A 16,752-nucleotide genomic window follows, 5' to 3' on the forward strand; every position below is an offset into this window, starting at 1 on the left:
AGGTCTCATCTGGAGTACTGTGTCCAGTTTTGAGCCCCACACTACAAGAAAGATGTGGGAAAAATTGGAAAGAGTCTGGCAGAGGGCAACAAAAATGATTAGGGGGCTGGAGCACATGACTTATGAGGAGAGGCTGAGGGAACTGGGATTATTTAGTCTGCAGAAGAGATTTGATAGCTGCTTTCAACTACCTGAAAGGGTGTTCCAAAGAGGATGGATTTAGACTGTTCTCAGTGGTACCAGATGATAGATGAACAAGGAGTAGTGGTCTCAAGTTACAGTGGGGGAGGTTTAGGTTGGATATTAGGAAAAACTTTTTCAGTAGGAGGGTAGTGAAGTATTGGAATGGGTTACCTAGGGAGGTGGTGGAATCTTCTTCCTTAGAGGTTTTTAAGGCCTAGCTTGACAAAGCCGTGGCTGTGATGATTTAGTTGGTGTTGGTCCTGCTTTGAGCAGGGGGTTGGACTAGATAATCTCCTGAGGCCCCTTCCACCCCTGATATTCCATGATTCTATGATTATTGCAGTATATATTTAAATGTCTGTGCACTTTGTACGGCCACATATTCTATTGTTATCCTCACAAACAAATAATTGAAATTCTCCTCTTTGACCACTTGAGGGCATCTGTTGATACATTTTGCAATCTCACGTCGTCTTGAATGGGTGTTGCCATATCACGCATTCACGCAGGAAATGAAATTAAAGCTTTTTCTGTTTTCCCTTCTCTTTTTAGTCAGGCATATGGATGGTTCATAACAAAGGATAACTAGCAGTCATAAAGCCCTTATCTTATTAATTAAAAATATAATGTGCTCCAATGACTCTGCTGAATTTGTCTTGTACAGTTTCATGGGAACTTAGTTTCAGTAAGAAGAGGCTTATTTTCACAGATAATTGCCTCAGATCAGCAATCAGATTACTGGGTTTGTAGTACAAAGTACTGTAACTTCCTGGTTGTGTCTATTTAATGCTCCATGGTGAATGGGTGGGGAGAGAGTGCTGTGACTTGTTCCACGTGATGCTTAGCTTATTTTCCCCTCACCAGCTGTTGCTTCTTATAGATAAGAAGTTGCATAGTCAAGGAGTATAACTAGTCAAAAATGGAGTAAGCACAGGCTGAAATGTTCAGTACTTCACTGTGTGTCGTGTCTCTCTCAAATTTTTCATAGAACCATTTCAAGCGTGGACTGGGCTTTATACTTCCCGCAGTGTTTTAAAAGGAATTGCACGAAGAGCAAGTTCACTTCTCTACGCTGGAGAGTCGTTTTTCACACAGTATGTTCAGAAATACCCAGCAGGTTCTGTTTGTAAATTCTGGGCCTTACAGCAGCTCCGCAGTCTTAGATGGGCAGTCTCTGAGGTAAACTTATACATTTTTGATTAGGAAAATTATATACTCTGTTACCAAACGTCACTTTTGAAGATGAATTCACAAATTATAATTGTCGTGCAAGTATTGGGCAATAATTTGCATCTGCAGTTACTTGGTGGGCACAACTAATAGAATTCAGTCAGTCAAGGACCTGATTGTGCCCACAAATCAAGTTGTTTGGTGATGTACTGTCACTTATGGGGGTGTGTGTGTGTGTGAGAGAGAGCTAGTGGTAGGCATCACCAGCGTAGAAAGGCAAATAAGTTCCATGTCTCCGCCCTATTAAGGCCCTTTCCTCTGGACTTGTTTTATTATCCACAAAATGGTCATAAAACAAAGTAAACCTAGTGGGAAAACACTGGGTAATAGTCTCTCACTGGTTGACACTGGAAAAGCCTCTAAGAGAAGAGACTCTCCCTTCCTCTTTTTGACCCAGCTCCCCCTTTTACACTCTGACCACAGCCATGTGGCCTTTTGGGACCTGTTAACCCATTATATGCTGCAGCACCTAGTCACAGGGTGCAATGAACTGTGGAGGTAATAGTGTGTTGTAAAATTAAAGGCTAAATTGAGACCCAGAAAAAAAATCTGTGCTTATGTATTTCACTTTTTATGACCCAGTCGCTGATTATGTAAGCAGGCGTTTATAATAATCTCACACTGAAAGGCAAAGAGAGATGGAAATCTTTGCGTGTCTTGTCTTTGACGATCTTGCTTCATTTATTACTCTTTAGGAATAGTCAAAATACAAATTTGAGACTACAGTTGTAGGAAAGCATTACATTAATATATCTCACGTGTGGTGATGACTTATTCATAGTAATTGAAGTGCAAACCTAAACTTGGGATTCAAGTGGATTGTAACTTTTAAATCCCTTTCAAATGTAAGGTTCAGCACCATGATGGTATAACAGGGACAGAATCCCCCAAGGTGAAGGACATGTATATGAATCACTTGATGGATGGAATAGTTAATGTGAAGAAACTGATGGCATCCATAATTTTAGACACAGACAGTGCCAAGAAGAATGGAAAACTCTATTCTTATGTTTACAATAAAGACACAGGAAAACAAGGTAATGTCTTAAATTCGTTTTGGTTTTCGAGATTGGTGTATAAAGGGTAGCATATTCTCCTGCTCACATTAAATGGATGAAGTGTTATCTCTGTAAGTAGAGCTGGGCAAAGTTTTTCGGACAAATAGTTTATTAAATGAAGAATGCAGTTTGGTCAACCCAAATCCTTGATTAAAGGATTAGAAGACATGGCTTACAGTGATAGACTCAAGAAGCTCAATCTTTTTAGCTTAACAAAGAGAAGGTTAAGAGGTGTCTTGATCATAGTATATAAGGACCTACATGGGGAACAAATATTTAATATGGATTCTTCAATACAGCAGAAAACAGTATAACACAATCCTGTGACTAGAAGTTGAAGCTTGTCAAATTCATACAGGAAATAAGGCATAATTTTTTTAACAGGGAGGGTTAGTTAACTATTGGAACAGTTTACCAAGAGTCATGGTAGATTTTTCCATCACTGACACTTTTTAAAATCAAGATTGGGTGTTTTTCTAAATGATATGCTCTAGAAATTATTTTGGGGAAGCTCTGTGGTCTGTGTTACATAGGTCAGACTTAATTATCATAATGGTCCCTTCTGGCCTTGGAATCTATGAATCTATTAAAATACTTGCAACTGTTGGACATACATAATTTTGACTATTCACAAAATGGCCAGAGGAGGAGCTGGTGCTGGTACTGCCACCAGTGCTGCTGTCCCGTTCTCTCTCCTTCCCTCCCCACTCCACCCCCAAAATAACCTTTAGCCTAATAGTTAGGACACTCACCTGGGATGTGGAAGACCCATGTTTGACTCCCTGTCTAGAACAGATCCAAAACTGATTGATTTTTTTCCCTCCAATTAACTGAAAATTCTAAAAAGCTCTAAAGCCTGAAGTGATTATTTTTCTGGATGTGTGTGTGTGTGCGCCCCCTTTTTTTGGAACTGAATGTTCAACTCTAATTGTAAGCCATAGTTTGGAAGAGGCCATGTACCAAGGATACCCACCAACCCTCAAGCAAACAGAAGCAAGGCATCTGAGCCACCAAGTCTCAGGCACCCAAACCCAAAGATAATGCAGTAGAGACCCAGAGCTTTGTGTGACTAAAGACTTCAGGACTGGACCCCAAATTCTGCCTTCAGACATGTGTCCAAAGGAGAATGTGACATGACAAAGACAGTTCCTTAACTAGTCTTCCTAACTGGAGGAAGGAGTCTAGGATATACAGTAGTCAACTTTATGGAAGATTTTCCTTATGATTTACTGCCAGGATATGCAAGAATTTATTAATGTGTTCTAGGAGTCTGTTTATTCCAGGATGATTATGGAGTTCCTTTAAAAAAAATCATTTGTTTTGGAGACTTTTATTATTGTTGAATGAAAACAGCTTTGGGCAGCAGCTTGTGCATTGTTTACGGGATACTGAAATTAGGTTTCCCTATAGAATCTCCTGCATAACGCTGTTGGTATTTAGGCTGTATAATTGTAAATAGAGGAGAACTTTTTACTGTCATCACTTAGTGGCTAACCTGTTGTAATTAATATTAATGTCAAATGTGTTTCTCTGAATTCTGGGCCTTTGTGTGGTTCAAACAGAAGAATAATATACTGTACCAAAGGGGCATTGGCTTTATGCCGTATTATAAATATAGATCTGAATGTGTAACCATGATATACTCTTTGAGGTGTATTTTTTAGATTGAAACCTTATAAGATGGTGATGCTATTGTACCTGGGTAATATGTTCCTTAAAAGAAAAATGACTGTGCATTACTGTTTCTTATTTTAAAGCTGTATTTTTACTTTGTGTGCATGAAAAGGTACAAGGAATGTTGAACAATACATTATTGTCTATAATCCCCTGGCATGGAACATCACTACCTTTGTCGTTGTTGCTATGAGCTACTCAGCAGTCAGTGTGTATGATGAATTGGGACATCCTGTACCGGCACAGGTACTCCATGGTTATGTTAATATATATATTGCATTTCTCTTTGTAACTGACTCATTACAGTATAGTCATTTCCAATTCCCTTTTTTTCTCTTCCACCCTCTTAGCGAGACCTGATACTTCTTCTGTAAATTAGAAACAACAACATGATTATATTGGTGTTGCTCCTGTAATCAAGCACTCTGCCTATAAATCTGTTATTCAGTCCAATTTACTTTCCCAGAACAGAAAGTATCACCAAAACGTATAATATTTAGGACAAAGGGGAGGATCCTGTGTATTTTACAAGGATTTGAAATTATTTGGCACGTTAAGGAAATAAAAGAGGCCCCAAGGGAGGAGTGTGTGGAATTGGGTGAGTGTGGGGCGGGCTCTCTCTCCCACAGTGGCAGTTCCTGTCCTGCAGGGCTGGGCCCGGCTCCCTCCTCCAGGCATGTCGACTTGATGAATAAGCTTGAAACGTCACTCAGCTTTGACCTGGTTCCCCTGTGTTACGATGGAGGGGTGTCCAGGTCAAATTTCAGTGAGTGGCATTGCAACCTGGCACGTGGGTTTACAGCACCAATCAGGTTTGTCCCTGCCTCCTCTCTGCCATGACGGAGGAGCAGTTGAACTAAACCTGCTTGACACTGCAACCCTGGGTGCCAGGTCACAGTGTTCAGAGTGGGCAAGCAGGCCCAGACCCGCAGGATAGAAGCCACTACGGCAGGCTTGCTTTTCACCCATCCCATCGTCACCAGGCTGGAAGAATTGTATGTTTGTCTAGGCCAGGGCCCAGTGATAGGTTAATCCAACCCTAGGTATGGCGACCAATCCAGAACCTTTCCATGACCATTGGTAGGTTGGGATCCACTGTTTAGGAAACAGTGATTTAAAACACAATTTTGAAGTGTGTAGGCAGCCTCTGAGGAACACCCCAGACGTTCCAATCATTTTTCTGTCATTCATCTTTTTTGTTAATTTCAAGGGAGGTTTGCGTTGGTTTTTGTGTTTTTCAATTACACTGGTATTTTAAGATGGATTTGATTTAAATCAATAGCTTTGGTTTCATGTTGGCAAGGAGTTGGTTAAAATATTATCTAATCTCATAGTCTGACACTAATATTAATTCCCAACAAAACTGTGAATCTTAAATTGAGGTTGCTAAATTATTTCGCCCCTCCCCTTATCAAAACAGAACAAAAGAACATCATAATTCTAAATTTTAAAGGTAGACATGTTTGGAAATTTTTCTGTGAAGGTACCAGGTGAGACTTTACAGATATGCATGTTAGAAATATACCCATTAGCTCTGTCTGAAATACAATACCATTCTCTCTCTCTCTTTCTCAACTTGCAGATCCAGGGCTCAGCCGAATCCCCCTTTACCTATGATTTGTATATTCTTGTCACACTAAGTGGTCTCAGTTACCAAAGATACAGTGTTAAGTTATCAGCTGACAACGAATCTGCATTCATTGCGAGATCAGTTAAATATGGACGAAAAGTCATAAAGCGTGCTGATCGTCAGAGTAAACATTTGATTCCTGTGCTTAACGACTGCTACACAGTGATGTTGGACCAAAATACTAATCTAATGCACAGCATTACTGACAGGTGAGGCTACCGTCATTTTTAATTTTAGTCAAACAACATTTTAGGATAAGCAAAACCCTTTTTAAAAAAGGAAATCCAGGTACTTGATCAAATATTATGCTCTGAGAATTAACGACTAACAAGAGTACTTTACAATCAAAGGACTTGAAAACTTCTCCCTTCTGCTCATTTTGTGAAGTGGGCTAATGAATGGTCTTATTCCTAGATCATGCTTTTTTTTCCCTATGGTATTGAATCTGTGTAGTCAGGCTAATATTCATTGATTCATAATTCCAAGGCCAGAAGGGATCACTGTGATTATCTCATCTGACCTCATGTATAGCATAGGCCGTAGAACTTCCCCAAAATATTATGGTTAACTAACTTAGATTTTATAATGTACTAACTTTAGGGGATCAAGTATATTTAATAGATACTATAACAGGGTGCCCAGGTCACCCCTTATGGCTTTGCAGGCACCCTGCTCATTAGCCCGTTCTGATGGGGCCCTTAAACATTCCACACACTCTCTGATGTGGTTCACAGCACCCCTTCCCAGGGCTGGTTTAACCTCAAATAAAGTTCATGCAGTCCTCAGAGTCCTTAATCTCAAAATAATTCCCAGTGAGCCATCAACATGAAGTCCATAAACACAATTCAACAGTTCATACTTAGCTTCAGTTCTTCTGCCATGCTGAGAGCTCTTCCTCTGCCAGTCTGCACCCCCCAAAGCCATCAGTACCAACCCTTTCTGTCCGGAGGTCAGCCCTCTGGCCCTGGCTTCCTTCTTCTTTAGTGTCTCCCTTGTTCTGGGAGAGAAGGCAGTCTATATACTTCCCTCCTCCAGAATGGTCCTCCTGATTGCTAGGAGAGAGGGGAAACCTGCCCCACCCCACACTAGAGGGCTCCTGATCCTGGGACCTTAAAGGAATAGTGTCCTGGGGGGGGTTCCCCCTCATCCAACTCCCAGTACCCCAGTCCTGCTTCCTCACTTCTGCTACCAGGTCATTTTCTGGGTCTTTGTTTATTCCAATACCCTGGAAATGGGGTCTTCTGTCCCTCTTTCCTCTTACACCAGTACATCCTGTTACAGATACAATATGAAAACCTACAGTGAATTTATATGATCTCTCATGATGTAACAATAGCCAAGTGCTCTCCTCATCATCAGTAATTCATTCTGTGTTCTCTAAAACTGCTAGCTGTGGGATGGGAACAGAGAGAACTTCTTAAAGTGAATGTGACATTCCTTTTATTGAAGCATAATAAAAGGAAATAAACCCAAAAAAATGACTGAGTGCAAACTAACTAAATACATCTGTCCGTTTACAGGTCCGGATCCTCATATGGTGTAAATTGCCATAGCTCCTTTGCCTTCAGTGGAGTTACGCTGATTTACACCAGCAGACGGATCAAGCCTATAGTTTTCAAGGCGGCACATGCCTCTTACTAATGATTTTGGATCTCATTCACAGAGATGTTTTTGCTTAGAATCATTCCCCTCACAGGGGTATTTGGAAGATTAACTGGTTACTAGTTAATGTTTGTACAGTACTTTGAAGATGGAAAGTGATAAGCATTATTATTATTATTATTATTATTATTATAATAATTTATTATGAGAGATGGGCCTGGACCAAAGCCCTGGATCTGAACATTGAGAAAGATCAGATTCCGTGTCCACATTTTAAAATTGGGACCTCTCTCTCTAGAATGGAGATAAATTAAAAGTCTGGATTCAAACACCAACCTTAATAATTTGGAGGATAGAAACTGTGAACCCAGATCTGCATTTGTGTGGGTGAGGCCTCTTACTGTGGTGTGTAATATTGAAACGTTACAGTTCACTGTTGAAGTTCTGGCAGGTCCCTTGGCATGGGAAAAGCTTGAGGAATCCATAAACAAACACTATATCTGAAGGCTCTTCTTCTCCCCTGTCCCTCTCTATAACTTTTCTCTACCCCCTGCTGATGTATCTGATGGGGCACACCATCCCTGTGTAAACCCTCATACGAAGAAAGGGTATTGGGGGTGTCAGAAAGGGTGTTCAGTACCATAAGGCTTTTTTTGGAATGGCAGGGAAAGGTAGTTGTCCCCTGTGGCCCTGTTCCTCCTCCCCCCATGGTATTTAGCTGGATGTCCACACTGGACCATTTTGCAGATAGTTAGTGTTTGAGGTGGTTTAAGACTTCAATAAAGTGTCAGCCTCCGGCTGAGCTAACTTACTGCTTGGAGTCTTCATTCCCGCTATGTCTGAGTCAGTGACTGTGGCAGAACTGCTAATGGTTTTGTGGGAAATTAATGCTTTACACACAAATGGCCCATTAATAATGTTAACACTGACACAGAGCTTCATAATCACTGAGCCCTGGTCTACACTACGAGTTTAGGTTGAATTTAGCAGTGTTGGATCAATTTAACCCTGCACTCGTCCACAGAACAAAGCCATTTTTGTCGACTTAAAGGGCTCTTAAAATCGATTTCTGTACTCCTCCCCAACGAGATTAGCGCTGAAATCGACCCTGCTGGGTCGAATTTAGGCTAGTGTGGATGCAATTTGATGGTATTGGCCTCTGGGAGCTATCCCAGAGTGCTCCATTGTGACCGCTCTGGACAGCACTCTCAACTCAGATGCGCTGGCCAGGTAGACAGGAAAAGCCCCGTGAACTTTTGAATTTCATTTCCTGTTTGGCCAGCATGGCGAGCTGATCAGCACAGGTGACCATACAGTCCCAGAATCACAAACGAGCTCCAGCTTGGACCGAACAGGAAGTTCTAGATCTGATCACTGTATGGGGAGATGAATCCGTGCTATCCGAACTCCGTTCCAAAAGACGAAATGCTGGAATATTTGAAAAACTCTCCAAGGGCATGAAGGACAGAGGTTATAACAGGGACCTGCAGCAGTGCCGTGTGAAGCATACCAAAGAACCAGAGAGGCAAACGGCCGCTCTGGGTCAGAGCCCCAGACATGCCACTTCTATGATGACCTGCATGCCATTCTAGGGGATGCCCCAACAACTACCTCACCCCTGTGCTTCTGTCCTACCCCACCCCTCCCGGGGTACCTTGCAGCTATCCCCCCATATGTGTGATGAATTAATAAAGAATGCATGAATTTGAAACAGCAATGACTTTATTGCCTCTGCAAGCAGAGATCAAAGGTCAGGGAGGGGAGGGCGGTTGGCTTACAGGGAAGTAGAGTGAACCAAGGGAGTGGGTTTTCATCAAGGAGAAATGAACAGAACTTTCACACCATAGCCTGGTCAGTCATGAAACTGTTTTTCAAAGCTTCTCTGATGCACAGCACACGCTGCTGTGCTTTCTAACCACCCTGGTGTCTGGCTGCGTGTAATCAGCGGCCAGACAATTTGCCTCAACCTCCCATAAACGTCTCCCCCTTACTCTCACAGATATTGTGGAGCACACAGCAAGCAGTAATAACAATGGAATGATTGGTTTCGCTGAGGTCTAACTGAGTCAATAAACTGCGCCAGCGAGCTTTTAAACGTCCAAAGACACATTCTACCACCATTCTGCACTTTCTCAGCCTATACTTGAACTGCTCCTTACTGCTGTCCAGGCTTCATGAGCCATAGGAGCAAGGGGTAGGCTGGAGTAGGTGCGACCGCACAGTGCTGCCGACTGGGAGAGCAGCCTGAGGCAGAAGCCTCCAGCTGGCATGGTATTCCAGGCAGGACTGAATCTCCATTAGATGAAACTTAAAGAAGAGACTGACCTGGAGTCATTCCCATTTTTGTCCAAGCGCCCCCAACCGACCTCACCGAGGCCAGCCAGGAGCACCCATGTCTGCCCAGGTGCCTCCTTAATTATTAATTATTCATTTTAGCTAAAGAAACAGATACTTTCTAAGATTCCCATCCTCATTGCCCTTGCAATTAAACGTTGCAGATAATACTTACACAGTGTATATCTATATAATACGTTTTCCCCTTTATGAATTTACAGGAAGACTAACCAGACTGTTGAAGTAACTCAGGAGTTTCTTGAATATCATGTGAATGGAGATGTGAGGAAGGGGCCCATTTCAGATAACTACTTATTTACCCCAAATGGATCAGCCGTTGAAGAATCAAAAGCAGTGGGACTGGAAGTTGTTTCTGGAAACCTAGTGAGAGAGATCAGGCAATATTTTTACAGGTACTTGGGTGTGATTGAACCTCACTTGAATTTTTCATCCTCTTCACACATGTGGGAGTAATCCTGTACAGCAGTGGTCTCCAACCTTTTTACACCAAAGATCACTTTTTGAATCTAAGGGCAACCCAGAATCTACCCTTTCCCTTCCCCGAGGCCCGTCCTCTTCCCCAAAGCCCTGCCCTGTTCACTCCATCCCCGCTTTCTCTCCATTGCTCTCCCCTACCCTCACTCACTTTCACCGGGCTGAGGTAGGGGCTTGGGAGGGGGTGAGGGCTCTGGGCTGGGGCCGAGGGGTTCGCAGTGTGGGAGGGGACTCTGGGCTGAACCTGGGGCAGGGGGGTGGGGGTGCAAGAGGGAATGAGGGGTGCAAGCTCTAGGAGGGAGTTTGGGTGCAGGAGGGGGCTCCTGTCTGGGACTGGGGATTGGAGTGCGGGAGGGGCTGCGGGCTCAGGGAGGAAGTTGGGTGCAGGAGGGGACTCCAGAATGGGGCAGAGTGTTGGGGTGCAGGAGGGGGTACAGGTGCTGGCCTCTGGAAGAGGGGGTCAAGCCCGGGGCAGGGGTTTGGGATGCTGACTCTGGGAGGGAGCTCGGAGCTGGGGGTTGGGGTAAAGGATCAGGTATGAGGTGCTGGCTCCAGGAGGGGGCTCATGCTGGGGATTGGGGTGCAGGAGGAGGTTCAGAGTGCAGGAGGGCATATGGGGTGCTGGCTCCAGGATGGGGCTACAGGTTGCGGCGTGGCATCTCACTGGGCAGCACTTACCTCTGGCAGCTCCTGGTCAGCGGCAGACGCAGCAAGGCTAAGGCAGCTCTCTGCCTACCCCAGCCCCAAACCACTCCCAGAAGGGGCCAGCACATCTCTGGGGGGCACATGTGGCTCCAGATGCTGCCCCTCTCTGCAAGCACCACCCCTGTAGCTCCCATTGGCCACAGCTTCCCATTCCTGGCCAATGGGAACTGCAGGGGCAGTGCTTGCAGGCAGAAGCAGTATGCAGAGGGAGACTCCTGTCCCCCCGCGACTGCGCTGGCTGCTTCCAGGAGGTAATCAAGCAGTTTGCCTTAGTGGCAGCCCCACTACCACTGGAGATTGCGATCGACTGGGAGATCCTCTAGGATCGACCAGTTGATCGCAATTGACTGGTTGGTGACCACTGCTGTACAGTCATCTCTAAACAGTGACATATGTGTGTTGTACAGCTCTTAGTAGATTCCGTTCAACATGGGACTGAAGAAGACATTGGTTAAGTACCTAGTTTAATGGTGCAACTGTGGGTTTTGTTGTTGAGGTGAGGAAAGTTAGAAATGTGTGTTCAGTTGTGGGTTGGTTGGGTTTTTTTTTAACATGGAGTGTCCGTGCAATTCAAAAACAAGATTCAAGTCTGCTGAGATCATGAATCTTCTATTTTGGTTGAATTTTGACAGATCTCTAATTAGAGTGTAAACCGCTATCTGCACATTGGAAAAAAAGCTAATTAAAGACAAAAGAGGGAACTGAATCCCCAACAATGAGGCATTCAGATCTCTTTTCTTTGAACTCTGAAGAACTAGCTACTTTTTCTCTATTTAAGAGTATTTACAGTCAACTACCTTTTAATTTTTTTATTAGCTGATGGTTGTTTTATTGAAGTTTTCTGTTACTTTAAGTGAAATTGCAATGCACAAAGATGATTATTATGTCAAGAAAGATTTGGAATTACTGTACACATAGAAGATATAAAATGGAATTTGTATATGAAAATTCATGTTCTTTAGATGGGAAAACTGAACTCAGGTTTATTTATATCTTCCCCGAATGTAAACATATGTTTACATTGTTATTTGCAATACTTGTCTGTGTAGCAATTCAACTGGAAAGTAAATATGTTCTAGATAGACTTTCCATTTGAATAATATTCATTTTGTATGTAAGGAATTTTTTTTTTACCTCTATAGTAATAGAAGTGTCTACTGTAGTCTATACTTATATGACTATGAGAGTGAAAACAATCCTTCCACTTAAGAGTGTATTAAGGAGAAATGACAGAAAAATAGCTATAATTTTAAACAATCCAAAATAAGAACATGAAGTAAAATGAATGTGCCCCCCACACACACAGCACCTGGGACACCAAGGAATACTGTAGAATTTCCCTTTAAACAAACTGGATCTCCGAAATTTGAAAAGCTAAAAATCATTTCACTAGTTACACAAAGCAGATGAAATCCCGACAAAATACTGCAGGTTTATTAATAATGCGAACTGACCTGATATAACTAATCAAATATTAGTTTAACTTGCTAAACTTCACATTATTTACCCTCTTGTTTTGTAGGAATACAACCGCTCAGGATTACATGTATGTGGCGTATTCAAGAATCTACAGTGTACCAGGAGGTTATGATGATAAGCTGCTTTGCCACAGGATAGAGCAAGAATACAGGGTTGGACCTTTGGAACTAAATCGTGAGACAATCTTAAGAACAAGCACAAATTTAAACACTAAGCAGACATTTCACACTGACAGCAATGGCTATCAGATGCAGAAGAGACCATACAAGGTCTTTGTGAATAATAGCGTGGCTCGGGTAGGCATAAAGCTGTAATCCAAAATCAAGTGTGTATGCTGTTCGTGCTCCGTTATGTTGCACAAACTTAATGTTTTTGTCATTTGATTTATTGTGTGTCTTCAGAACTATTATCCTATGGTCCAGACTGCCTACATTGAGGATGACCGCATGAGGCTGATTCTGCTTGCAGAAAGATCTCATGGTGTCTCAAGTCAAGGAAATGGGCAAGTGGAGGTAATGAATGAAAATGTTTTTTTGCAATAAAACAGTAATTTTTTGGCTCCCTGTGGTCTGAATAAAGCATGATGGCTGATGACCGTTCTGGCATTTATCTTCATCATGCAGGTGATGCTTCATAGGAGACTGTGGAATAACCTTGAGTGGGACCTGAATTACAATCTCACTTTGAATGACACCTCAGTGGTTCGGCCAATGTTCTGGCTCATTTTAGGAACTAAGCCGGCTGCTGATGTTCTGTATCAGTCAAGTGCTCTGGCTTTAGAACACAGACCAGTTGTTATGTATGGAGAGCTAACAGGTAACTGTTCTACTTACCTTTTTTAAAACTAAGAATTGTTCCTTTGTTTTACCTAAAGTCAGATTCCTAAGTCTATATTTAGGTGCCTCAACAGCTGGCCCGCCTTTTCCAAGGTGAGCACCCACAATTTCTCATTGCCCTTTATGAGGAAGTGCTGGATGATCAGCACCTTTGAAAATGGGGCTACTTTTCATGTGCATGGCTTTGTACATTTAGGACCCTAACTCTAGGCATCCATTGACTGAAAATCTTGGCCACAGTAGCTAACTAAGAGAACTTTTGAGTCCAAGTTTAAAACATCTTTCAAATAAAAAAGGCATGTAGTAGAATAGCAGCAGCAAGGCTTGATGAAGCATGCTTTACTGGGTACTAATATACTTTTCAGCTAGTTCAAATCATGCTGCTTTCAGCTTAGTACTTCAGAACACCTGAAGAGAGAGTGCCTCACCCACTCCTGGTCTAGTTCAGACAGGGGGAGGGCACACTGTTCCCTTCCAAAAGCAGTGCGGTGCCGCTGGCCAGGGTCCTCTTTCTTGACACAACCATATTACATAATAGCTTTTTTTATTTTATTTCACATTCAGACAAACCAAAGCTGCATCGAGAACGTCATTTTGTTCAGAGAGATCCTGTAACCCTCCCAGCTAACCTACATCTCCAAACTCTAAGCATTCCTGGGTGGAGATACAGCTCCAACCACACTGAGCAGCTACAGAATATTTACAAAGGTAGGTTCTCTTTTTTAGCAGTAAGTCATTTGTAGATGGAGATCATTCAGTGTGTAACACTTAAAAAGGCTATTTTTCTCTACCTCCTTTATTTTGTGACTAGTGTTATTAATTATCTGTATTACAGTAGCACCTGAACTAGGTCAGAAGCCTCTGTGCTGCGCAGACATATAATAAAGACAGACCCTGCCTCAACGAGTATAAGGATCATTTAAGCACCCAACTCCCTTTGAAAATATCCCCCATGAGATCTTTGAGGTAGAGTCTGTCTCTTACTAGATATCTGTGCAGCACCTACACAATGGGGCTTGGGCTGGATTAAGGCCTTCAAATTCTACTGATGTAAATAAGTCAATGCGAGTTGGACATTCCCCTGTATTTTGTACCTTTGAAAATCTCTTCCTGAAATCTTAGGCCTGGTCTGCACTATGCGTTTATACCGATTTTAGCAGCGTTAAACCGATTTAATACTGCACCCGTCCACACAACGAGGCCCTTTATATCGATATAAAGGGCTCTTTAAACCGGTTTCTGTACTCCTCCCCGACAAGAGGAGTAGCACTGAAATCGGTATTACCATATTGGATTAGGGTTTGTGTGGCCGCAAATCGACGGTATTGGCCTCCGGGCAGTATCCCACATTGCACCATTGTGACCGCTCTGGACAGCAATCTGAACTCAGATGCACTGGCCAGGTAGACAGGAAAAGCCCCGCGAACTTTGAATTTCATTTCCTGTTTGCCCAGCGTGGAGCTCTGATCAGCACGGGTGGCGATGCAGTCCCAAATCCAAAAAGAGCTCCAGCATGGACTGTACGGGAGATATTGGATCTGATCACTGTATGGGGAGGCAAATCTGTTCTATCAGAGCTCCATTACAGAAGATGAAACGCCAAAGCATTTGAAAAAAATCTCCAGACAGAGGCCACAGCAGGGACTCAGCACAGTGCTGCGTGACAAGCATAACGGAAAGCCAAAGAAACAAATGGATGCTCATGGAGGGAGGGAGGGGGTACTGAGGACTCCAGCTATCCCGCAGTCTCCGAAAAGCATTTGCATTATTGGCTGAGCTCCAAATGCCTGTAGGGTCAAACACATTGTCCAGGGTAGTTCAGGGTATAGCTTGTCAATATACCCTCCCTCCCCCCCCCCCCCCCCCCCCCCGTGAAAGAAAAGGGAGAAAAATCGTTTCTTGACTTTTTTCAATGTCACCATATGTCTACTGCATGCTGCTGGTAGACGCAATGCTGCGGCACTGAACAGCAGCACCCTTTTCCTTCCCCTCCCTGGTGGCAGATGGCACAATATGACTGCTATCCATTGTCATCATCAGCCCGTGAGTGCTCCTGGCTGGCCTCAGGTGAGGTCGGCCGGGGGCGCCTGGGTAAAAATAGGAATGACTCCTGGTCATTCCCAGTAGATGGTACAGAACGGCTGGTAACCGTCTTCATCATAGTAACTGGGGGCTGAGCTCTATCAGCCCCCTCCTTTCATGTCTAAAGAAAAGATTCTGTACTGCCTGGACTGTCATAGCAGCGGGATGCTGGGCTCCTCTCCCCCGCACCATTTAATGTCCTGCCTGGACTATCATAGCAGCTGGAGGCTGCCTCCTCCTCATTTTATCTCACTAACAAGTCAGTGTTTCTTATTCCTACATTCTTTATTACTTCATCACACAAATGGGGGGGACATTGCAATGGTAGCCCAGGAGGGTTGGGGGAGCAGGGAAGCAACGGGTGGGGTTGTTGCAGGGGCACCCCTTAGAATGGCATGCAGCTCATCATTTTTGCGGGATCTGACACGGAGCGGCTGTGCTCTCTAATACACTGGTTCTCTAGCACACTTGCCCCATATTCTAGGCAGGACTGACTCTATTTTTAGATACAACATAAAGGAGGGAATGACCCGGGGGGTCATTTCAATTTTTGTCTTTGCACCCCCGGCCGACCTCAGCCAGGAGCACCCATGACAGCAGCAGACGGTACAGAACGACTGATAATGGTCATCTCATTGCCAATTTACAATGGCATGGCTGACGGTACAGAACAACTGATAACCGTCTCTGCTATCTTGCAAAGGCAAATGAATGCTGCTGTGTAGCGCTGCAGTACCGCCTCCGTCAGCGGCATCCAGTACACATACGGTGACAGTGACAAAAGGCAAAACGAGCTCCATGGTTGCCATGCTATGGCATCTGCCAGACCAATCCAGGGAAAAAGGGCGCAAAATAATTGTCTGCTGTTGCTTTCACGGAGGAAGGAATGAGTGACAACATTTACCCAGAATCACCCGCAACATTAAATTTGCACCATCATGCATTGGAATCTCAACCCAGAATTCCAATGGGCGGGAGAGACTGCGGGAACTATGGGATAGCTACGGGATAGCTACCCACAGTGCAACGCTCCAGAAATCGACGCTGGCCTCAGTACATGGACGCACACCACTGAATTAATGTGCTTAGTGTGGCTGCGTGCACTCGACTTTATACAATCTGTTTGTTTTACAAAACCTTTTTATGTAAAATCGGAATAATCCCGTAGTGTAGACGTACTCTTAGTTTAAAACAAGACATATGAGGTGAGTAACTTCCAACAGAAACTTTGAGTTTTTAGCATTAAATAATAAAACCTGTTTTGGTTTTTTAGGTATACGAAAGCAAGAGGATGCAGACTTCAGACGTGTACTTCTAAGAATCAGGCATATGTATGAAGTGGGAGAGGATCCTGTGCTATCACAGCCTGCAACAGTGAATCTAAAAGTAAAATTAATCACTCCTGCCAAAGCACCGCTTAGGGGTTGTCTACAAAGTGGGGTAA

The 16,752-nt window shown here is 43.5% G+C and overlaps 1 protein-coding gene across 3 annotated transcripts in view; it reads left to right on the top strand.

Moving 5' to 3' along the window:
• MAN2B2 (mannosidase alpha class 2B member 2) overlaps window positions 1–16,752 on the top strand; it is a 65,016-nt gene that overhangs the window by 42,605 nt on the left and 5,659 nt on the right. For all 3 annotated transcript variants that reach the window (XM_050947440.1, XM_050947439.1, XM_050947441.1), the window contains 10 exons: window positions 1,172–1,362; window positions 2,264–2,450; window positions 4,258–4,391; window positions 5,728–5,984; window positions 9,933–10,124; window positions 12,434–12,686; window positions 12,792–12,902; window positions 13,014–13,206; window positions 13,791–13,934; window positions 16,582–16,694. In XM_050947440.1, coding sequence (XP_050803397.1) covers window positions 1,172–1,362; window positions 2,264–2,450; window positions 4,258–4,391; window positions 5,728–5,984; window positions 9,933–10,124; window positions 12,434–12,686; window positions 12,792–12,902; window positions 13,014–13,206; window positions 13,791–13,934; window positions 16,582–16,694 — 1,775 coding nt within the window. The remainder of the gene's footprint in view (window positions 1–1,171; window positions 1,363–2,263; window positions 2,451–4,257; window positions 4,392–5,727; window positions 5,985–9,932; window positions 10,125–12,433; window positions 12,687–12,791; window positions 12,903–13,013; window positions 13,207–13,790; window positions 13,935–16,581; window positions 16,695–16,752) is intronic.

This window comes from Gopherus flavomarginatus, chromosome 3 (assembly GCF_025201925.1).
Source record: "Gopherus flavomarginatus isolate rGopFla2 chromosome 3, rGopFla2.mat.asm, whole genome shotgun sequence".
NCBI lineage: Eukaryota > Metazoa > Chordata > Testudines > Testudinidae > Gopherus > Gopherus flavomarginatus.